General features: G+C 39.9%; 1 protein-coding gene across 1 annotated transcript; it reads right to left on the reverse strand.

The window, feature by feature from the left end:
• Window positions 1-21,218: 21,218 nt before the first annotated feature.
• LOC101555416 (small ubiquitin-related modifier 2-like) lies at window positions 21,219-23,481 on the reverse strand. The gene is made up of 3 exons (XM_055142928.1): window positions 23,403-23,481; window positions 23,170-23,219; window positions 21,219-22,551 (listed from the first exon to the last, which is right to left on the reverse strand). The coding sequence occupies exons 1-3, from the start codon at window positions 23,479-23,481 to the stop codon at window positions 22,273-22,275; spliced, it is 408 nt and encodes a 135-aa protein (XP_054998903.1). The 3' UTR covers window positions 21,219-22,272.
• Window positions 23,482-25,448: the final 1,967 nt, after the last annotated feature.

Genomic DNA, 25,448 nt, shown 5'->3' on the forward strand with positions numbered 1-25,448 from the left:
CCGGAAGCAAGTGGTCGCAAAGTGGTCACAAGATATCTTATAGCCTACTTCTCACTCTGGGAGAAATTGGCAAGCTAGAGAGTTTCCTGCCCACATGGAAGAGCCTCACAAACTCCCCATGGCGTATTCATATGCCAAAACCAGTAACAATGATGGGTCTCATGTCCCTGACCCTGAAGAACCTCCAGTGAGGCACCATTGGGAAGGACGAGTAAAGAGAGGCTGCTAAAATCTCAGGGCTAAGACGAATGGGACGTTACTGAGACCGCTTGAGAAATTCGACGATCAACAGGATGATGATGATAATAATGACGATAGTGATGAGTGTCCCCATTTCCCTCCTGCCATCCCAGAACACCTTACTTCCCATCCCCAGTCTCCCTCTGTTTTTGTGCATTATGATTTGCAATACAGGTACTAAGAGGTTATCATGTTTGTTCAGGAAATTCAGTATTTTTATCAGGGCAATAAGGCTGGAGTAGCTTTTTTAACTGGGTGGCAGCTTTGGGGTGTGAACATGACTTCTAGAAGTACAGGGAGCTGGGGGAAGCAGCCCAACCAACCCCAAGAAAACCTGGAGATTTCAGTTACAAACCCCTCATACACGAATTTTTAATAGATTATATATCGTTGAGGTCCATCCTGAGATGGTGGAATCAGGCTAGAGGGCATAGGGATTTTGGATTTGGAAGCAAGTGACTTCCAGGGGCTCTGCTTAGGCAGACATCAGGCTAAGCTGCCCACTCTGATTTACCGAGGTTTGCACAGCCTTGCAGGGGTCCAAGATTAACTGCAGCCTTTGAGATTTGTTTATGATCTCTGAAGCTAGGTTGATAAATGAGCTTGAGGTGGTTTGTGGGTGTGACTCCCACATACCTAACTTTTGGCCTCTTACTTTCTCAGGAAACTTGGTCTCAGGTTGTTGGGGTCCAACCAGAGGTCCAGTGGCGATTTGGGGGTATCAGGAAGCCGGAGTGCACCATCGGGCTACTGACGCACTCACCCCGCAGGTTTAGGTTGACCTGCTGGTGGCACTGTAGCCCCAGTCCAAAATTTTTAACAGCTGGAGTTTTAACTGGGTGGCAGCTCTGGGCCGTGCTGAGATTTTTCAGAAGTACAGGAATATGAGGGGCAGAAGTCCATCTCGGCCCTGTGGAAGCCTGGAGACTTCAGTCACGATACCCACATACCTGAGTTTTCAACAAATTAATTTCTGGATCTGTCTCTTGCAGAGCAGTGGGGTCTGGCCAGGAACACGGCGGCCATTATAGGGTGTGAAGGCTTTTGGCTTCTGGGTTCTGTTCGGGCGGGCAGGTGCTTGGCGAACCCACCAGCCTTCAGGGTGTCCCAGACAATTCAGCCCTGTGTGGGTCCTGGAGAATCTCTGCAACTTGTTGACCTCTTTTGAAATTTACTTATGAGACTCTGGATTATGGCTGGTGAATGAGTGTACTTTGTGCAGGATCTCTGAGCTATTTTAATTCTTCCTTTAGCTCTGAGTGATAACCTTGTTGGATAGAGGATTCTTTAGAGGATCTTTTCATTCAGTACATTGTATGTAATTCCATTCGTATGTTACTTGTCGAGCTTCATTCAAGAAATATGCAGCGAATCTTACGTTTTCTTCCTTGTGTGTTAGGTTTTGCTTCACTCATGTTGCTTTCAGAAATCTTTATTTCTTGCCATTTTTTTTTAACAATGTGTCTTGATGTTGTTTTGTTTGGTTTTATTTTGATCATTACTTTGTTGGCCTCTTGGACCAATGTTCCCATCTCTCTTCATTGGGAAGTTCTCACCTGTTACTTATTCAACTTGCCTTTCTTCTCTTCTCCCTCCTTCTCCTTCTGTAATTCCTAGCATTTTGAGGTTGTTCCTTTTGGTATTGCAAACAATATCCCTTATTTTCTCTTGATTTTTAACTTTCAATTTATTTTTATATGTCTTTTACAATTTTTTAAATTTTATTTTCATAAAGTTGTTCATAATAATCGATTACATTCAATATTTCAAAACCAATCCCACCACCACTACACCTTCCCACCACCATTAGTATTTTGTGTTGCTTGTTATGAATAGTATGAGATGTCTGTAAGGATCTGTTATCTTGTTTTTTTCTTCATTGTTTGATATTGCATTTTCTTCCTTGGTAGAGCCATTTGTTATACCTTGGATCTGACTTGATAATCTGCTTCAACGCTCCTGCTGCTTTGACTTCCTCCTACATTCTTTTGCTCCTTTCCTTCTATGTGAAACAGTTCTTTCATTTTTCATTAGTCTCCCTTCAAATCTATAAATTCTATTTTCAAATTAATTACCTTTTCATATTAATGAGAATTGATGTAATTGTTGTCTTAAAATCTTCTTCAAGCAGATAGCAGAGATCTGATAACCTTAGGGAATCTTCATGGATTCTTTATTCTTCCTATTGTTAGCCAAGGTGTGCTGAACAGACATCTGGCAGTTGTTTAAGGCCTTGCTACCTCCTATAGATGAGTTATCTCATTTTGCAGAAGAGAAAACTGAATAAAAAATATTAAGTAAGTTATACAAAGATTCATGATTGTTAGAGCAAAGCTTTGACTTTAGGCACTGTGATGCCAGAACTCACAGCTTTAACCACAGTATTGACTGCCACTTGTAACAGCACCATGGAAAACAGATCTTTTATCATTATTTTTGTGCAATATTGAGTGTTGTTCAAAGCTTAATCCTGAGTTTGTGCTCATAAATAACTCCAGGCATGGCTCAAGGACCTAACTTGGTTCTATTGAATGGAAAGCTAGAGGCTTAACCTCGACACTATCTCTCTAGCTAGTTTCGTTTTGTTTTGGTTTGGCTTTTTGAAAACAGTTGATCATATCATCAAAGGTACACCCTCTATTATGCCTCATAAAGTCTCTCATTTCAGTGAGAATACAATAGCCTTCTATAAAAGAGTTTTTAGAAAGTGTTACAGCATATTGTGGATTCCAGAATGCCAACCAAGTCAGAACAATAGTACAAAGCAGGCTTTCATTGTATTTATAAATAAAGGAATTTTAAGATAAGTTTTGTCAGAAAGTCTGTAAGCTATTTAAATCCTCCATCAAGTATGCTGGCCATCACTAACAAATTTTATTCAAGTGAATTTTATTCTAGATACCAAATTTACTATAAAAATAGAAAAACTGAAAATAGGATATTTAAATTAGTCTATTTGAGTTGCCTAGAAAATAAGCAAGTTAGAAACCAAAAATATAGAGTTTTTGTTCTCCACGTGGGGGCATAGTTAGTCCATCACAGAGCTTAAGAACAAGCATGTTGCTCAGGACTGTGAAGAGAAGGTAATATAAAAGACAAGAAAGCATGAAAAAGACTAGAGGACCTCCATAGAGCCATCATAGAGTTTTGTGTTTAGGATGTTTTGACCATCTCTAGTACCAGCTCTCAAGCTGGATTGTCCATCCTGTCCAGATGTTGTTGACCTTCTACTAGACTGATAGCCACGATAATCACATTCTTGCTATTGACATTACTATTTTTGATTTTTACACAAGTACTTTTCAATAATAGTTACAATGCATGGCTTTTGTTCTTTGCCTGTAGGATCAATGCGTTCTTCTTTTAATCGAAGAATGTGCATTATATAGGTAATGTTTTTCAACATTTTGCCAACGATAGCCGCTTTTGAGCTTGTTTATTTACTGTGACCTTTGGGACCCTAAATTTGTGTCATGGCCTTCTCATTTATATGTGTGCATTTTGTTTATATCCTCAGAATATTGCATGTGCAGAGAAAGCTGTATGGTCCCTGACTGAGAAACACTGGTCTAGGTGAGAGTTAATTATAAGACTTAAGTAAATCTGAAGTGATGCTGTATGACTCACACTATTTGCACCCTTAAATATAGCCACAATGACCTCATTCGATATCTCTTTCTCAGATTAGAGTGGAAAATATTCCCCAGAGGAGAGAAAGATAAGTAAGACAAAAGGTTTATGATCTAAATCAATGCCTAAGACAGGAGAGAAACCAGGGTCAAGGAAACTTTCTGTTCTCCTGCTGCCTCTTCCCTTCTCCTAAAGATAGCTCTGAAACCCCACTTACCGTGGCTGGAACAATAGCACAAAGGGTAGGGCATTTGCCTTGCACGCGGCCGACCCGGGTTCAATTCCTCCACCACTCTCGGAGAGCCTGGCAAGCTACCGAGAGTATCTCGCCCCCATGGCAGAGCCTGACAAGCTCCCCATGTCATATTCGATATGCCAAAAACTGTAACAACAAGTCTCACAATGGAGAAGCTTCTGGTGCTCGCTTGAGCAAATTGGTGAGCAACGGGATGACAGTGATACAGTGATTTAGAAAACAAACAAACAAAAATCAGGACAGAAACATTGCAGCATAACACAGTAGAAAATTTGTTAAAGATGCCAGAACTTTTGGAAGACTCCTGAATAAGAAATAGAAAAAAATCTCATTATATGAATTTATCTTCTGCCTCCAGAATTCTCAACAGGTTTATTTAAATAAATGCTAAGTAATTAATTTCCTTCCTCTACTTTTCAGGTTTTCAAACTTTGGGTGACATTCTCCTATGTTCTCTCCTACATCTAAAGCAATTTCTGCACAGGGGCATCTGCTTATAAAGAAAAATGGTAAAGGAACTTACTCTCAAATTCTAACAGTAGATATCAGCGTGATCTTTTCCCTTTTTAAGCATACTTTTTTATATAAGCAGAATTAATTCATCTCAAACTATTAATATCTTAAGAACAAGAAATATTTAAAATGTTTTTAAAAGAAAATAGGTAGCTAGATGCTTACTTGAAAAATATTTAAATTTCCTCTTGGGAAAGCATAGATTAGAGAATTTTACCACAATCAGAAATGTACAAGTGGAAAACCTTGGCTACTTTCAGATAGCTTTTCTTCATTAAATTTCCAGAAAAATCTATTCATTTTTATTTTACTGAGAAAAGTAAGAAGTAAGGCTTGAGGTTTTGGCAAAAATAAAGACAATTCTTGACTGGGGTAAGGGGTCAGTGGTTGAGCATGCACCTTGCAGGTACTGGGTTCCTTACCCATCACTGTGGAGAAAATAATTATTCCGTAAAGTTTACACCTCTGGATATGACAAAGATAACTTCAATTATGATTATTTTTGATGAAGTCCTTTCTTTTTTGACCAATTTTAGGTTTACAGTAAGATCAAATGTGAGGTGCAGTGAAATCTCATAAAACTTCTTTCTACCTCTCCTGCAGCCTGTTCCCTACCTGACTCACTTCCAGAACCACAGCAAAATGGAAGTTATACAGAGATACACCACAGTTACCTGGTGCCCCTAGAACACTCTTTGCATCAAGTGTTTGAGCTTCGACAAATATAAGAAACACAATTTCCCACTATAATATTTACAGGATAGTGATAATCTCACTTATATGTAATATATAAAATAACTGAAAGAGAAAATGTAATGTAATAAAGGGAGGATATATAAATGATCCTTGGCCACAAGTGTAGGAAAGAGAAAGACAGAGGAAAGAAATATGCAGGGGTGGGAGGAACAAGAAGATGGAAAAGGAAGTAATGGGGCACGGGGGCGAGAGGCCTTAGGCATGCCAGTGGGAGAAGGTATAGCTACGCACAAAGTAAATAACGCTGAAGCTAAATGAGGTCTAAGCTACAACAACCAAACTTTGAACTGTGCCTGTCAAGGTGGCAGGCAGGATGGGGATGGGGACAGGGAGGAGGCGTGGGAAATCTGCTGAAGGGAAGTTGACACTGGTGGTGAAATATTTTATTTTGGAATATTATAAGACAAAAGCTCAACTATCAATAACTTTGTAAATCACAACTCTTTAAATTTCAAAAATAAAATACATCAATACCCTCTCAAACAGATAGCATCAGGGGCTGGAGCAGGGCACTTACCTTGCACTCATCCAACCTGGATTCTAATCCCGGCATCCCACGCTAAAAAAACATACAAAGATTATTGTTTTTCACTTGATTCTTCATACTCTGTCAGGATACCACTGCAGCTTGATTTTCTGAGCCTAAGAGCCAACATCAAAGTTATCAGGTTTGAAAATGTGGACTTGTGGACAGGAAGTGTGCATTTGTATGTGTATATTTCCTAAAGATTATATTTTTACTATTTTTTTCTTTTTGCGTCCCCTACAAGCAGGAATTATTTTTATGGATTTGTTGTTCTCTTTAAGTCAATAAAAAGACATAAAATATAAACTAGATATATCATCAGGATTGCTCCACCTCAGCCTCGTTTGGTGGTTCTTCTTTCACACCTTAGTGTTGATGCTCTTGCGTTTCATGCTTCACTCTTCTCTCTACTCTTGGGTTTACTTTACATGAGTGATCTTATATCCTTTACTTGCTTCAACCCCCAAGCACAAACTAGTACTTGTTTCACTTATGTATAAGCTTAGGCCTTTCTTCTATTTAAAAATTAGCTTTATGCTCTTTAATTAGTCCTAAATTATTACCATGATTTAGTATGTTTACATGTTTACCATACTTACATCTTAAAGACTCTAATAATCTGTACTTTCCGTGACTTATAAATCAATTTCTGATTAGCATATTTCTTTTTTTTAATTTTTATTTTATTGAATCACCGTGAAAAAAGTTACGAAGCTTTCAGGTTTAAGTCTCAGTCATATAACGATCAACCCCCCATCCCTTCACCAGTGCCCATGTTCCCCCACCAAGAACCCCAATATACCCCCCTCCCCCAGCCACCCCCCACCTGAGTGGCCAATGATCTTCACTTTATTCTCTCTATACTTTGAATACATTCAATATTTCAGCAGAGAACTCACTATTATTATTTGGAATTTTCCCCCAACAATCAAACCTGCTGAAAAGGCATCATTTGATAATTTGTTTTCCATTGCTGAGAATAAAGATTATATGAGCTCGCGGCCGTGCGGTTTTGGATTTCTGATATTTTAGCTCAGTTCACAGTCCAGATGCATTTCTATCAGGAGCCGCAGGGTGCCAAAAAGGGTTAGTAGACTCCCGGATCATAGTCTTTAAGGAGCAGAGGGGCTGTGTCGTGCTCGGCTGCTCCGGATCTCATCTGGGCGGAGAGCATGCCAGTAACACCCCCATCCCATGATCTCTTGCGCGCCATGTCACTGAAAGCTCATACCTCTGGGTTGTGAGTTCTAGGAGGTGGCGGACGTCAGGTGGGCATTGCTGCTGCCGCTGCTGTCGCTGCCATCTCCCTCTAGAAAGAAAGCATTGAGAGAGAAAATCCTTTCCCCTCCCTGAGCAGCATGGGGTTGTAGCTCAGTTCACAGTCCAGATGCATTTCTATAAGAAGCTGTGGGGTGCCAAAAAGGGTTAGTAGACCTCCTGGAGCATAGTCTTAAAGGAGCAGAGGGGCCGTGCTGTGCGCAGCATCTCCAGATCTCTCTCGTATTTCTTTTCTAATCAATTTTGTTACCATTTACTTTATTTATAACTTTAACATTTTATTAAATTTTAAGAAGTTATAGATTTTTTCTTTGAAACATTACAAATATTGTCTTATAAATTGCAATAGATAATCCTAATTGTTAGATACCTAAGTGGCATTTCCGTGAAAAATTACATTTTGTTCAACATATTGAAAAAAATAAGATAATGTATTTGCACCCTGGAGCACTAAAAACAATATTTTGTGACAAATAAAATTATACAAGAAATATATTCATAGGCCAGACATTTTTATAATGCTACTTCCAAATGCTATAGTATCTTTCAGATTTTAAGGACGAAAATTTTCTTAAACAATGAAAATTTCCACAAAGTTTATTCACTACAAATAAGCCCATCAACACTTGTTTATTGTCTGGAAATATTACTTTTAGAATGAATGTGAACTATTAAATAGAAATAAAAGAACTAAATGTTATTCACACAAAATTTCCCATTTTTGAAAAATATTTGAAAGACATAGTGTTTATTCTTGAAATTTACTTTGGAGACATTCTGTTTATCTTTAAAACATATGCCAGGGGCTGGAGTGATAGTACAGTGGGTAAGGCGTTTGCCTTGCACATGGCTGACCCGGGTTCAATTCCCAGCATCCCATATACTCCCCCAAGAACCGCCAAGAGTAATTCCTGAGTGCAGAGGCAGGAGTAACCCCTGTGTATCGCTGGGTGTGACTCAAAGAGCCAAAAAAATAAAATGCCAGTCACTACTGAATTTTTGACCACAAAACACAGAATAACAATAATAATATAATTTACTAGGCACTTCTAGGTAATTTAGTTGTCACAGTAACCAATATATTTGATAGTATCATTATCATCATACTCATTTTACAGAGACTAAATTATCTAACACTTCACAGCTATTGGTAAATAAAAGGCTGAACTTTTGCCCATACTGTGACTGCCTACAACACTATTTCAGCTTTTCTTTAATAGGCATTGATCTTTTCAATGTTTAGTCAAAAAGTAATTATGTTTTGTGATGCCAAGAAGTGAAGAGAAATTGCAGGTTACATGGAAGCTCATCTCTCTCTTTAGCTCCCCGCGGCCCCCCCACCCCCCGTCCCCAAAGCGTCCCTATTGTTTTCCAAAGAGGTTGAACCAGTTACAGTTAACTTTTTTATGGATTGAACTAGAAGATGTCATGCTGAGTCAAGTCATTCAAAGGCGAACAGACACAGAATGATTACTCTCATATGTGGGATCCAGAGAAATATAACAGATGGTGTTATATTTCCAATATATAATGGTCCAAGGCAACAGAACCCAAGAACTGATCTATGGAATCAGGGCCAGGCAGGAAGAGGGGATTTGGGGGCAAGGGGTGAGAGGGAACCAAGAGATGTGGCTCAGAGTGGAGTGTTGGAATTTTGCATGCACAGAACCTATCATTAACAATAGTGTATATCACAGCGACCCAAAGAAAGAAGAAAAGAAAAGCCAACACCCTCGTTAGGCTTTCCCTCACACCTCGGTCCTTCTACACCAGTTGTCCGTATTTGGTATCCCAGCTCCTTTTCTATCTTCAAGCATCTTTGCTTTTATAGTTTTAATTTCATCCAGTATAGCTTTTATCTTTATTACACAAAGCAGATGCTTGCCAAATGCTGAATAAAATTATTTAATAAAGTCTTTACTTGTCTCCTCCTTTAGGTATATTTCTCCCTCAATCATCACATTTAGCATTCTCTTATACAAATAATGTGAACACCGTTTCTTCTATTTTGGTCTCCTATTTCTGTCTAACCTTTCTTCACAATTTATGAATTGTTTCATGTTGGAAGGAAGCTTATTTGATTCACAACACAAAAAGTCTGCACACAAGGAATGGATGCGGAATAGAACTGTTGAAGAAAATGCACATTAATGAAATCATTCCTCTCAGAGTTTTCACAATTTTAAAGAAATACATTTAAAATATGCATTTCTTAGAGGCTGGAGAAATAGTACAGGAGATTACTGTGCTTACCTTGCTGCCACTGATCCTTATTTATTTAATCCCCAGCTCTATATATGGCCCTTGAGCACCATTAGGAATGATCACTGAGTACAGGTTCAAGAGTAATACCTGAGCACTTCTAGGTATGGTCCCCCACACAAACAAATACTAATTCCTTAATTACATCCTCTCAGCCAAGTTATTTGCAATCCTGTTCTCTGCTTAGATGGATACACTTTATATGTGTGTTATAGTTCTGTCCCATTTCCATCCCCTTCCCACTTTAGACAGATCCATGTCATGAAGTTCTAGTACAGGTAAATAGCAGTCACCTGACATACAGTCCGAATAATCCCAGGAAGTCACAAGTACAAACCAACCTAAGAAGCTTGCTCTTCATATAACAGAGTCTGAATTCACAAATGTAGAATGTCCTGAGAACAAGGAGGTATGTCTTTCAGAGTGGGTAGATAATCTGGTACCCTAAAAGAAGGAGACCCAGGACTCAGGAATAAGAATGTAAACTATTCATCTCCTCTAGTAGCTCTGGGGGGAACTTCGCCTTAGGTCAAGGCAGAACACATTTGGCATCTTAAAGTTATAGAGCAATAAGAAATGACAGGGTTTAATAGAGTCTGAAAAAATGTGTTTCCCCCCATTAATGCTAGTTTCTTCTGTCGGTAACCAGTGCTGATTAGCTTGATGTGGCTTGGACACAGCATTCCTTATGTTGTAATAGAGTTGATTGTTGACACTTTTCATATGCTGGGATTGGGAACCGGTGATGTAGCCCAAGTGGTAGAGCACATGTCTCTCATGTACAAGACCCTGGGTTCATGCCCTTCTTCCCCAGGGAGAGCTCTGGTGGTACCTCAAACATTTCCAGTAGTACTCCAGTCCTAAAATAACTAAACATATACTTGGACTTAATATAAAGGCAAAGAATGAAAGGAACACAATTGTTGATACAAGATTTGTTTTTCTTTTCTGTAAGATTTAATTTTTCTTTCTTTCTTTTTTTGTTAGTTTTTGGGGCTGTGCATAGCGATTATTTCTGACTCTGCGCTCAAGGGCCACTGCTGGTGGAGCATCATGTGCACTGCCAGATATGGGACCATATGCACTGCGGGGGATCCAACTTAGGTTGGCTGCATGCAAAGCAAGTGCCTTCCTCGCTGTACTATCCCTCCCAGAGGTTTGGTTTCTGCTGTCACTTGCAGTGTTCAGAGAGGATAAGGCCAGTCTATGTCCCTATGCCTCAGTGGTGTCTTACCCCTAGGTAACATCTCCCAACTCCCGCGGGCTGATTCCTCAGACTGACTTTTCTGTCCTGGAGCCATTAGGATGAACACACAAACATGGTTTCCTGTGCCTTTAGCTGGGCTTCCTTCCAAGGTATGCTAAACATGTGGGAGAACATTTTTTCCAGACCAAGAAGCTTATTTGGAGCTGGGAAGTCGTACATCTGTTAGGGGACATGCCTACCATGCACTTGACCTGGTTCTATTCCTGGTACCAAAGGTCCCCTGGCACTGCCTGAGTGGCTCAGGTACCCCTGGCACCAGAGAGCCAGGCAGCATTGCATCATTGAGCCTTTTCACTGAATAAGGCAACTTTGAAGGGTCAGTACAAGTATATTCCACTTTCCACCATTTCACTTTAATGAAAGTCCTCAGTATTTTGACTAACTAGGAGAAAGATGGAGGATTTTGCTTTTAAGATAAAAGGCAAAATGCAAAGTAATTGTTCACTGTTTTCCAGCAACTGTTATAAAGGACATGCACACAGCAAGCCATGAGAGGGACACTACCAAGCTCCCTAGGAACTTTTTGACACTAGTTGTGTGTTCATCCTGATTTAATATAGTTAGAGTTATTTTAGGTTTTGGTACTATTTACTAGGTTATCTTTGACTCTCTAAGCACTTAAGAATTCTCCATATAAATTAAAGGTAGTGCTTCTTCACTGTATGCCATTTCAGTTTATGAAAAGTTCTGTAGGAACACCCAACTTTTGGATAATGGGTAAAATAATTTATTAAGAAGAGTGCTTATTTCTTAGAAATATCATTTTTTTTTTTGCATAGAAGAACTAGCATCATTGCATGGCAAATAAATCTATCAAAACTGTGTGGTTAAGAGTTTCTTTCTGGTACAGTTTGGTTTTATGGAGGTGTAACCTTCCAGTTTACTATCACTATTCCCTCTTGTTTTGGGAACGGATTCTGGATGAGTTCGGTCGATGGTGGTTGTCTTGTTCCCCTTCTAGAGTACGTACTCCCTCTCAGGAATTTCTCTGCAACTTATGTGAGGTCTCTTGTGAAGCTTTCAGAGGATGTGATTCTTTATATTGGGCTTGTATAGCTTCTTGTATTCACCAGTATTTTGGTGAAATTAGAATAGACTAATGGCCTATTGTGTTTAAGATAGCTAGGATGAGCTTTACAGAATTGCGTGATAAAGGTTGACATGTGACTCCAGATTGCTGGGAAAGGGGAAAATAAGGCTCCCAGCTGAGGCCACGCCCACTGCTGTGTAGGCCACGCCCCTGGTTGTGGAGGCCACACCCCCTGACTTGCTGTAGTTGGGGTACTGGGTAGGGGTGTCCTCCACCTGGCGCAGGGAGCAAAGTCTCTGTGCTCGTGGATGGTGCCGACCGGTGGGCAGAAGGGCAGCGCCTTTCTGGCATAGTTTGGAACAGAAGTTTAGACTATCGAATTTTGCTTAATAGTGAGTGACCTTTAAAAGAAAAAACTGGGTCTTCTCCATATTATGTAAAATTGCTGACAACTTGTGACTATACTGTCAATGATTTTTTTCTAGCGTTACCATAAAAAATGTATTAAAAGTAGATTATCAAAATGAATGCATGGAAAGTTTTTGTGAGTATTTTCTTCTATTTTTGTTTTGAGGTCATATCCAATAGTTCCCAGGGGCTGTGTATCGTGCTGCGTCCAGCGCTGTCCCTAGTGGTGCCCAAGGAATTGTACGTACGTGGACATGAAAGTGGGCTTTCTCCACGTAAAGCATGCACTTAGCTCGTGAGCCACCTCTCCAGCACCCCGCCTGCCCCGTCCCAATTCTTCCCCTGCCTGTGGGCGGACAATTTCCACCATACTCTCTCTCTACTTTGAGTAGCATTCAATATTTCAACACTAGCCCCATCATTATTATTTGGAATTTTCTCACCACCACTCAAACCCACTGAAAAGACAATGCTAAACAGTGTATTTTGTATTTCTTGTTATGAATAGCATATGTCTCTCGGAATTCCAAAAAATTTAGATAATCAGGGTCTGGAGAGATCTTTGCAGCAAGCTGCTCGATTCTGAGATTCTTTTGTGTGTCTGTCTCTGGATCATGGCCATTAAGGAGCAGTTCGGGGTGTCATCTCAGGGTCCTATTAGGGAGGGGGAGGCCGGCCTCTCCCCTATCCTGTGAGGCCTGGCACGTGCTGTTACCGCCCCCACGTACCTGGGCTTCTCACTGGGCAGCTGCCAGGATTCCCGGGGGCAGACGGTGGGACAGCACCTGCTCCCGTCCGGAGTAGCCTGGTGAGAGCCGCCCGGTGCAAAGTCCAGAGGCATCTCTGCAGCGAGCTGCTCGGTTCCAAGCTTTTCCCTTTTGGGTCCCGTGCCCGCCCGCGGCAGCGGGACAGCTCGGAGCACCCCCTCCCCGCCGGGCAGGTCCCAGTCATTCGCCCACCGCGCCTGATCCCGCCCTCCCGTGTCCGACAGGTATATTGGCTCTTCCCCTTGGAGACCCTGTGCCACCTGGAAAAGCGCCCCCTGCGTCCCGTGCCCGCCCGCGGCAGCGGGACAGCTCGGAGCACCCCCTCCCCGCCGGGCAGGTCCCAGTCATTCGCCCACCGCGCCTGATCCCGCCCTCCCGTGTCCGAAAAGGTTAGGGGCGTGTCCTGTCATTTGGGGGCGTGGCCTTAAAAGTGGGCGTGGCCTGTTTCCAGAGCGGCGGCCGCAGATATTTTTCTTACCATTCCACACATTGTCCTTTGGCTACAATTGATTGAACTCATTTCTCCGAAGAACTCCCTCATCATCTTAGTTACTATATGTTGATACCCAAGCTTTTCCCTTTTGTAGTTTCTCCCGAGTATTTCATTTTGGGGGGGAGGGTCAATCCTGACTCAGGGGACCACGTGGTACCTAGGGTCCAGAGCGTCCATCCTGACTGTTTCCAGGGGACCAGCTGCTACCTGGGATCTGAGATCCTATACGCAAAGCACGTGCTCAGCCCACTGAGCTACCTTCCTGGTCCAGTCACGTGCCAGTAAGTTGCTTAAATTATCTGTAAAGTGAATATTGTTTTATCCTGCTGCCTACATCTGATACTTACTGTCCCAACCCCTCTCTCCCCTGGCCCTTCATGCCCACCTGCAAATCTTCATCTCTATACTCTTCTGTTGTAGTTGAAAGGAATTATTTTCTATTCCTGAGGGAAGTTCGTCCTGTTTATTTTCTTTGAAAACTGTTTTGCTATTGTAATAGAATTATATTCAGGGGTGGCTGGAGCGATAGCACAGTGGGTAGGGCGTTTGCCTTGCATGCAGCCGACCCGGGTTCGATTCCCAGCATCCCATATGGTCCCCCTGAGCACCGCCAGGAGTGATTCCTGAGTGCAGAGCCAGGAGTGGCCCCTGTGCATCGCCAGGTGTGACCCAAAAAGCAAAAAAAAAAAAAAATTATACTCAGGGAACAACAACAACAAAAAGATACAAAGATGTTTTAGTATGCGAGTCTCAAATTTTCCAGTCATTTAACTTATTTTCCATGCTTTTCCCTTTTCAGTTTTCTTTCTCATTTACAAAGCATTTTTTTTCTGGTATGTTGCTAAGAAAGAATGCACATGTGACTTTTCTGAGTCCTAGACTACTTGTTTTTTGTCCTCATACTTGATAGTTGAACACAGAAATTTTGATATCCATTCTTTATTCTCAGATTTTAAAAGACATTGAATCACTTTCTTGTACATATATACACATACATATATATATATACATTTATATATACATACATACATATATACATGTATCACTGTCATCCCATAGTTCATCGATTTACTCGAGCGGGCACCAGTACCATCTCTATTACATTCAGCCCTGAGATTTTAGCAGCTTCTCCTTATTCATCTTTCCCAACGATTAAAGGCTCTTTCAGGGTCAGGGGAATGAGACCTTTCATTACTGTTTTTGGCATATTGAATACGCCACAGGTAGCTTGCCAGGCTCTCCAAGAGGTACGTATATATCTTTTACTGTATTTGGGATATGAATATGCCATGGGGAGCTTGCCAGGCTTCCCATGTACATAAATATATATGTACATTTATATATAATGTGCACATATCTTCAGGATATTCAAATCTCTAAAAAGCTGTTTATTCGTTTATTTTGGTGTCACTAAGCTTCAAGGTACTTGAAATTAATTTTTAAGCAATTCATTATTCAGGGTGCTCTGTAGAGAGTTAGTAAATTTGAAAACTCATGCCCTTTAATCTTCAGAAATTATCTTTCTATCTCTTTCTTATCTTCTTCTACTCCATAATCTATGCTCTTTCCAGAAATCTAATTTTAAACTTCTGAGTTGATCTTCTAAGTTTGTCATCTTTTTTCTATTATGCTTCAGTTGTGGTTTTGGCTTCATTTTCTGGCTGATTTGTATGTAATCAGATGTTAACATGTGAGAACTATTCCTTGCTTTTTATTTCCTCAGAGCAGCTTGGTTGTTATGCAAATGTGGGGAAGTGATGCCTTGTGTTATCTCTTTGAGGATGTTTGAATCACATTTTCTGCTATGTTTTTAAAATTCAATTTTTTTCCTTAAGGTAATATGGTTTTATTGTAATGAGTGTGTTAATATTTATGCTTCAAGTATACAATGTTACTATATGACATCCACCACCAAAGCCGAACTATCTTTCCACCACTATCCTTACTTCCTTCTGGATTTTCTACTCAAATTCCACTTCACACCTTTTCCCATCTCCTGCTCTCTCTTGGTAAACTCCTTTCTGTTGTTAGATGCTAAGGGTTTGTTTTCACTGGTCATTGTTCCCTTGATTTGTGTCTTTATAGTACAGATATGAGTGAAAATATCAGTATTTATTTGTTTACCTCCTGATTTACTTAATTGAACAAGATACTATTATGATGCTTGTACAAGAAATACTAAATAGTTTTTAAAAAAACGAAAAAATATATAATTGGAAGTAGTAACATATGAAGTCAGAAAGAAGGAGAGTAATAATAAAGTCACTTTATTATGTAAAGTTTATAAGTAAACTTGAAGTTAGCTTTCTTTAAACTTAATAGGGGATACAAAGTTAGACTCCAAATGTCAACTTTATCATAATCATAAGATAAAAATACATAGAAGACACAAGAAGAGAAATATTTAATTTTATTATTACCTAAGGCATATATCAGAATATGAGGTAAGAAATAAAAGAAGGCATAAAAAAAACAAAAACAGGGATGGAGAGACAGCACAGCTGGCTCCTATCAGCTTGTCTCACACACAGCTAATCCAGCACCACCTAGGGTTCCTCAAACCCCTCCACGAATAATTCCTGAACACAGAACCAGCAGTAAGTCCTGAGAACTGTTGGGTGTAGTCCCAAAACAAAACCCAAAATTATGAAGACAAATCTTATAAACACCCATCACTGTATCACTGTCATCCTGTTGTTCATCAATTTGCTTGAGTGGGAGCCAGTAATGTCTCCGTTAGTCCCTGTCATATGCTAGTGTAGCCCAATGGTGTTTGGGGGCTCTTTCAGGGCCAGGGGATTGAGGACCATCATTGTTTCTGTTTTTGGCATGGTAGTTTGCCAGGCTCTGCTGTATAAACACCCATAATCATATGTGTGAGTATGTGTGTGTGTATATATATATATGTATCAATTATACATAGAAACTGGTAATAAATTTCTTTGTTTTGAAATTTTTGCTAAATACCATGGCCTAGACTCTTCAATCAAAATGTAGAGAGTGACCATATGGATCAGAAAACAAAAACCTGCCACTTGTTGCTTATGAGATACTTGAACTCTCATGGCAAATATAGGCTCAAAGAAGAAGGAAAATAATTATTCAGGTTGTCTGAAAATGGCAAAACAATAGCAGACAAAATAGACTTCACTCTTGTCTAAAACTAAGAAGGGTAATAAGAGTCAGAAGAGGTGGACACCCTATAAAACATAAAGAAGTAAAGCATCAAGAATATTAATACCCATGAACATATATGCACAAAGTAAAAGAGCATCAAACAGCAGCAATTTATAGCCTGAAGAAAGATGTCAACAGCATCACAATAGTCGTAGAAGAATTTGACACACTACCCTCTCATTGTTAGATAGGTAATCCAGACCAAAAAAATCAACAATGAAATGGCAGTCAAAGAGAAATTGGAAGTTAGAAGCTTAATAGACATGTACAAGGCTTTCCACTACACACAACCATGAAACCTAGTCTAAATTCTTCTCTAGTACAATGGAACATCATCCAGAATATTTGACATATACTTATACACAAAAGAAGTGGCCATAAAATCATAAAGTTAAAAATCTCATAAAAAACCACAATATAGGAGGGTAGAAATTAAGCAAAGAGAAAGCTGAGGAAAACTCAAACATTTGAAGATTGAACTATTGAATATCAATTTGGTATAAGAGAAAATGAAAGAATAAAAAGATTCTTGGAAATAAATAATAAAGAAGACATGATCTATCAGAACAATTGGGACAAAACAGAAGTGAACTAAGAGAAGGGCTCATAGCAATACATTTGTCTACAGCAGGAAATAAGAGAAGGTTCAAAGAAGTAATTTAATTTATAATCTCAAGAAAGGAGAAAGAAAGCCACAAATGAAGTCCAAAGTAAATAGATTGAGGGAAATATAAAAATTGGTTTAGAAATAAATGAGGTACTGTGGAAGTACTGTATGTAGATAAGGTCTGATTAGTTGGTAAACTGAGCTCAAGGATTCTTGGGCAGTGAACTAGCCTCTTCCCTGAATTTGCTACAAAGGTAATATTCAAAAACATTGCACTGCCCTAAATTCTGTACCTGCAGCCTTAAAACCCAGAATATCTCTTCATTTACTTCTATAAAAAATTAGCCTGTGAGAGGATGTATAAGTAGGTGAATGAGACAGTTATCAGCTGTTGGTGTGGAATGGAACTCTGTGGCATTCAACCTTGCCAACTTTCGATGTCTACCTCTGCTTTTAGCCTTTCGCTGTATCCACTTCTCCATACTCTCAAGTAATATGTTGTTTTTAAATTTTGCTTTTGTTTTTGGTTGCACCCTGTTGTGCTAAGTCTTACTCTTGTCTCTGTACCCAGGGATCACACCTGGCTGTGCTTGTGGAACCATTTGTGATGCCAGGGTTCAAACCCAGGTAAGCTACACAAAAAGCCAGTACCTTACCCATTATACTATATATTTCCAGTCTAAGGTTTTTCACATGTTTTAGTGAACCAAATTGATGTATACTTCATCAGAGTCCCTTTCACCAGGCTCCTCAGTTTTAGATTCCCCTGCTCTGCTAAGCCACTTACTATTCCTCTTCTCAGTTTTACCATCTGAAAAATCTATTGAAAGCTTTTGTCCCCTGATGACTCACATTCCTTCCTTATTTTGGTCATTCATCATTTTAATGGTGTTTTGAAGCAAAACAAGACAACTATGTGATAAGTATTCCATGTTTACCAGGGAATTTCTTTTCAGTTCTGGTTGCAAAACTTTCAAAGTAACCTTGCTTGTACTCAGAATATAGGTAATTTTCAGTAGAAGAACCTGATATAAAATATGTAAATGTATAGTTAGAGAAGACAGCTGGAGAGATAGTGGTTTTTATACCAGGCATTGTATGTGGTTTTCTGATCATCTCTGGAAGTAAGCCCCGAGCACGGTCAGATGTGATCCACATTCAACAAAGAGATTTTTTGGGGGGGGGTCAGAGAATCTAGGGATCTAGGCTCTATAGTACATATTGCATGGCCATTTTGACAAGTTTAAACTCCATTGACAGCAATCTCCAAGTCTGTTTCACTATTTGTTTCTCAGAACTTAGCACAGTGCTTATTGCAGAGGAATAGATGGAATGGAAGGATTAATGAGAAACCCTAAGATATTCACCACAGTTTTCAGTTACCGTTAATAGCCTTCTGTTATAAAGACAGTCTTCAGTGTTTGCAGCACTGAATTTGACAGTCTTGCAGCTTGACATGGAGGCCTTAAATGAAATACATTGACTTCTCAAGGAAGGCTGAAAAATGAAGCTGTAATTTACTCTTCATAAGCAAGTCAGCTCAGGCAGACGGGATGTAAGAATTTGCTCTCTGCTCAGGGATAGCACAGTAGTTAGGGAAGATGCCTAGTGTTCACCGGACCTGGGCTTGATTCCCGCCTCCTCATAGCCCCTGGGAATTGCCATATGAAGCCCAGGAGGCCGGAGCACCCCTGAAAGTGACTCTGGGGACTCCCAATATCAACACCATCACCAAGAGGCCCTGGCTATTCCCAGCACTGCAGGACAGAAACAGCATCTTATTTTCAGGATGTTGTGGCGAACCACAAGCCCAGTGTCCAAATCACCCTCCCCAGCCCCTGCAAAAAAGGAAAAATATTACTCCCAGTTTAAGGAAGTGCAACTGCAATGTTTGTTGGACTCTTGATCTACCCACATTCTTCTTCCTACCAACTCAAAAGACATTTTATTATTTGGTAACGTGACTGAAGTTAAATTAATAAACTCAGTCATTCTGGGTGGGGTTTTATAAAGATAACTAAATCTGTAAGTAGATACTTGCATAATTCTTTGGTGTTTTATAACAATTTATATTTGACTACTCAGATATATGAGAAGTAATAAATATTTCTTTCAGTGTGCTTTGGTTTCATTTTATTGTAAAATTCTAGGAAGATACTAAGATACATACTTAGAGATATATACTCTGAGTCTAGTATTTTTCATGTATGAGATCACCCAAAGGTCACGATGATTGTAAAAAACAAATTTCTTAAAGTTGCAAAATCAGGGAAAAATGCAGACACAAAAGATTATAATTACAGTTTTCTGTGGTTTTCTTTACCATATCTACTATAACTTACTGAAATCTACTATTAAACTTGTCAATGAAAAAAATGCAAAAGAGAAGTATGGGTTAATTAATTGACTTAGCAAAATGCTTAACTTTTAAAAATTTTTCAGAAAAATTTTAGATACAACATAAATTGTTGAAATATTGGTCTCAATCCATTGCCTATGTGTTGGTTATTTCTTCAGAGTGCTGGAATGTGTAGCTCCTTGTCTTTTTTAAGTTGAGACATAGTCAAGAGAATAACAAGTTCACAATATTCTAAAATAATGCAGAGGAAAAGTGTTTTTACCTTCTAAAAGGTAGTTGTTTTAACTGAATCAATCTCTCTTTAATAATTACAATCTGTTGTACTACTAGTGTTTTGGCTTAAATATCTTTATAAAAAATGCCATGCATCAAATTACTTTTTATCATTCATTAGATATTTAAAAATTATATTTATCTTAAATTTGTTACATGCTATATTTTAATTTCAAATTAAAACTTAAAAATCACTATGTTGCATCACTTATACTATGATTATATGTAATTTTTGCTCACAGAACAAAATGCTAAGCTTGAAATTACACAGAAGTAAAATAATCACTGTCAGTTATGTTTTTCTAAAGAGAATCTTTAATAAGCTATAAGCTAATGAGTTCAATCTTACTTTTGTTCTGGAGTCTTTTCATTTTTGTCTCATACTGCACAACTGATACTACAAACTCTGACTTCTTCGAATCATTTTGCTGTAAACTTAATGTTCCTGTCCTCTAAAATTTATGTTTTGAAATCTAATTTTCCATGTGATAGTGTTTAGAGGTGGAGCCTTGGGGAAGTGAATAGTTAGTTCCTCAGGGTGGGACTACATAAATTACCCTTATGATATATACATATTGCACATAATACACACAAAGTATATCCTCAGAGATCTCCCTCACTTCTTCTGCCATGTAAGTCTGCTGAGAGAAGACAGGTGTCTATGAATCATAGAACAAGCTCTAAATAGACACTGAGTCTGCCAGCACCTTGATCTTGGGCTTTATCTAACAGTGAAAAACAACTGTCTGTTGTTTATATGTTCCCCAGTCTATGATATTAAAGCAGCCCAGACTGACCCAAACACATGCTGTTTACATCTTGATTGAGTGGCAGCAAATTCTAGATTTTTTTCTAAGTTTTTGCATGTCAAAAAAAGTCTTTATTATCGCTGCCCATTTGATTACTGTATGTTTTAATATGGGCTGGAGCGATAGTAGAGTGGGTAGGACGTTTGCCTTGCATGCGGCCGACCCGGGTTTGATTCCTCCGTCCCTCTCAGAGAGCCTGGCAAGCTACCGAGAGTATCTTGCCCACACAGCAGAGCCTGGCAAGCTACCCATGGCGTATTTGATATGCCAAAAACAGTAACAACAAGTCTCACAATGGAACTGTTACTGGTGCTTGCTAGAGCAAATCCATGAACAATGGCATGACAGTGATACAGTGATATAGCGATGTTTTATTTTTATTTATTTATTTTTATTGAATCACCATGTGAAAAGTTACAAAGCTTTCAGGCTTAAGTCTCAGTCATACAATGATCAAACACCCATCTCTTCACCAGTGCACATGTTCCACCACCAAGAACCCCAGTATACCTCCCCTCCCACCCCCAAGCCTGCCTGTGTGGCAGATGATTTTCACTTTACTCTCTCTTTACTTTTATTACATTCAATTCTCAACAGAAAAGTCACTATTATTATTTGGAATTTTCTCCCAACAATCAGATCTGCCGAAAAAGCATCATTTGATAATTTGTTTTACATTGCTGAGAATGAAGAGCATATGAGGTTTTTGATTTTTGGTATTTTAGTAATTAAGTCCAGAGAAATTTCTGCAGAAGTTGCATCATTGCAAGCTCATGCGTCTGTGTAGTGGGCCTTATAAGATGGCGTTCATCACACCACAGGGGAAAGAAAAGGCTGAGAGAGAAAAACCTTTCCCCTCTCGGGGTGGCATGGGGCCATAGCTTAGTTCACAGTCTAGAGGCATTTCTGCAAGAACCACTGGGTGCTGAGAGTAGTTAGTTGACCTCCGGGATCATGGGCATTCAGGAGCGGAGGAGCCGTTCCCCTGTGGTTGCTCGGGGTCCGATACAGTGATGTTTTAATATAGAAATCTCAGTACAAAAATTCAGAATTCTCAAACCAGTATCCCTTTCATAAGGAACATCTGATGTTAATCTGATTCACAGTACTTTTGTCTCCTTCTATTTTTTTTTAAACAAGAAGTTTATTTAAACAACAAGACGCTTGACTTGAAGGGAAAATTATCTAGGATTCATTTCTTTTAGAGTAATTTATCCCTACTTAAAGACAGATTGCCCTACATATAACAGCTATGTACAAAAAAAGTTATAAAACTGTCCTTGGTTTTATAATGATAAATGAATATCATTAAAATTCTCCAATCAAACAAGTATGCAAGAATTTTTATGTTGTTCTTTTTTGTTAAACATTGAGAGCAAATGTATATACTGGAATATACAGGTAAGAGCTGACTGAGCAGTCCACTAATGGAGAAAGGGGGTGTTCACAGGACCAATAGTCTTTTCCCATCCCATCTCCATCTGATGTCAATCAAAACATACCATTGGCCACTTAGTTAACAAATAATGCAATGCTTGTGTACATACACCAGTTACTTTATGCACGATAAAGGAATGGGGGAGGGGAGAATGAAAGAATAGAGAAAACTACACTGTAGTAGTCAGGATGTGCTGGAACCAAATTGTGGTTTTCGAGTTGCGAATGTCTTCTTGGTCTGGAGGAGCTGAGTTCCGGCGGAGAGTAGCAGGCTCCGTGAGTCGACACCTCCTGTCTGCTGCTGGAACACATCAACTGCATCTTCGTCCTCCATCTCCAACAGCGCACGTGTGTCTGTTTCGTTGACTGGCTGCCGGTCAAGTTGGAATCTGATCTGCTTCATTGACAAATCCTGTCGTTCGCAAGAGGCTTTCATTAGTTTACTAAGTGGTGGGCAGAGTCTCTTGCCCCACGCCCCGCTGTCTTCACTGGGGCCCCTCGGAGAGGGCAGGTAGTTTCCCTCCCTGGCCCGAGCGGAGCCCCAGCATCAGAAGACCTCCAGAACCCAGTCACAGCCATGCTCAAGGCCCCTCTCCGAGCATTTGGGCCAGCTTCACGCATGAAGGAACCGGCAGAGGAACCCAGGTGTACAGGACCAGGGCTGAGATCTCCAAGCCTGCTCAGATCAGACCCCTCCCATCATTTTCCAGTAGCTTGGCAGCCACGTCCACAAATTGCCCCTGGCACCATGTAATCCCATCAATGGCCAAGATCCAGAGACTACAAAACAACGCTCCCGGAAGTGACCTCTTATAGCCTAGTTCTTCCTCTCAGAGAACCTGGCAAGGTATTGAGAGCATCCTGCCCACACTGCAGAGCCTGGCAATCTCTCTGTGGCATATTCAATATGCCAAATATAGTAACAATCATGGGTCTCATTCCCCTTACGCTGAAAGAGCCTCCAATCCAGCACCACTGGGAGAACAACTAAAGAGAAGCTAAAATATCAGGGCTAGGACAAATGGAGACATTACTGGTACCTGCCAGAGCAAACCAATGATCAACAGGATGACAGTGATACAGTGATACAAAATGGTGTATGCCTCTTAATCTTAAACTGCAGCACGGGGGCTGGAGCAATAGCACAGCGGGTAGGGCATTTGCCTTGCATGCAGCCGACCTGGGTTCAATTCCCAGCATCCCATATGGTCCCCTGAGCACAGCCAGGAGTGATTCCTGAGTGCAAAAGCCAGGAGGAATCCCTGAGCATCACCGGGTATGACCCAAAAAGAAAAAAAAAATGCACCACAGAACCATCCTGACCTGCTACCTTCAAATTAATATTATTGTTGTTCTCAGTTTTGACGCCTCCCTTGGGTTTTTCATTGGCCATGGCAAACGCCAGAAATCTCAGTGACTGCTTCACAAAAGAGCTACTTTTGTCTTCTTATTATTTCTCAGAAGATTTTAAGACTTTCTCTTTATCCTGAAGCTTGAAAACTTCAGAAGTGTGTGTCTGTATATGTCATTTTTAGAATTTATTTTCCCATGGCACTTGGTAGGGTTTTTGTCTTTCCTCAATTCCAAGGAGCTTATTGAGTAGTTTCTTATTCCATGTTATTCTTTAATTTTTTATCTAGGAACTCCAGTTAGCTTCTGTGTCTCTTATCTTCCACTTCTTAAAAGGCAATGTAGAACACTAGCTAAGAGCAAGGGTTCTGGGGTCTAAGTACCTGAATTTGAACGACAATTTTGTTACCTTATTATCTGTGTAACTTTGGGCATATTACTTAATCAGATTAGGTATATAATAATAGTCTTCACTTAACAAAATTGTTACAAACATTAAACAAGTTATATCTAAAGCAGTTAGAAAAGTTGTGCAAACCCCCATCAGCACAGCGGCCCCTGCAGACTCTCAGGACCTCGGTTTCCAGCCCCAGACCCTCTGTATGCCGCCCTAGCTCTGCCGCTTCCAAAACTATCAGTGAACACAAGTAGCTTCACAAACCCATAATAAAAAGAGCATATCCTCCAAAACTTCACTGGAGGTTTCACATAAACCAGGAGGAGCACCTAAGAGTAAGGAAGAATTCTAGAAGGGGAAAAAGGCGACCATCATTGACTGAGCTCATCCAGAATCCACCCTTGCAGCAAGAGGGAATAGGGATAGAGAACTGGAAGGTTCCATCTCCATAATTCCACAACAATATGAAGAAATGGCGAAAATCCCTACCACGAGGAGAGGATGAAGAAAAGATTCCAGAAGCCCCGATAGGGGTTGCCCATATATAATATCACTTATATAAAGAATTCAGAGATGAAATGTTGAAGATGTCCAATGAACTCAAAGTAACCATAGAACAAACATCCAGTAAATTAATGGAGGACATGAAAGAAACAGTGGAATGGTCCACCAAGAAAATACAGGAAGATATGAGAGCAGAAATTTCAAAACTACAAACAGAATAGAGACGAATAAAGGAATCGGCAGATGAAATAAAAAAGTCAGTATGCGCCCTCAACAGTAGAATGGCTACAGCCAAACAGAATCAGTGAGCTTGAAGATGAGCTGCAGAAAGGTTACAGGCAACAACAAACAATGGCAAAAGACCTCAAAAGAGCTCTAGGGCAAATCAGAGTCCTAGGAGATGATTTCAAGAGGAATTACCTAAGAATCATCAAAGTATCAGAAATACAGGGAGATAACCCCAATGAAAAAGCAACAGTTATATACATCATTGCTAAGAAGTTCGCAGAGCTGGTGGATGTGGGCATTCAGATCCAAGGGGCCCTAAGGGTGCCAGCTAAAAGAGACCCTAATAAAAAGACTCCAAGACATATCATAGTCAGAATGATGGATGCCACGGATAGAGACACAATACTGCAAGCAGCAACCAAGAATACTTTATCCGGCTAAACTCTCACTCAAACTCAAAGGAACCATACACTATTTCATGTATAAACAGCAGCTCAGGAACTTCATAGACTCAAAACCAAACTTAAAAGAGGGACTAAAGGGGCTACTGTAAGATAAGAAAAACCCTACAAGCACAAAAAAACCTCTATAGAACAATGGCACAAAACTACATGAGAATAATGTCTCTAAATGAATATGGTCTAAATGCACCAATTAAGAGACACAGAGTGGCAAAATGGATTCGGAAACTAAACCCAAAATTCTGCTGCCTACAAGAAACACACCTTAACAGTCAGAGCAAACACAGACTCAAAGTTAAAGGATGGAAAACAATTCTTCAAGCAAACAACTCCTTCAAAAAATCCGGGGTGACCATACATGTACGATTACAACATAGATTTCAGGTTGAAAAAGATTAGAAGGGACAGTGAAGGTCATTT

This window comes from Sorex araneus, chromosome 6, assembly GCF_027595985.1.
Source record: "Sorex araneus isolate mSorAra2 chromosome 6, mSorAra2.pri, whole genome shotgun sequence".
NCBI classification, from domain to species: Eukaryota; Metazoa; Chordata; class Mammalia; order Eulipotyphla; family Soricidae; genus Sorex; species Sorex araneus.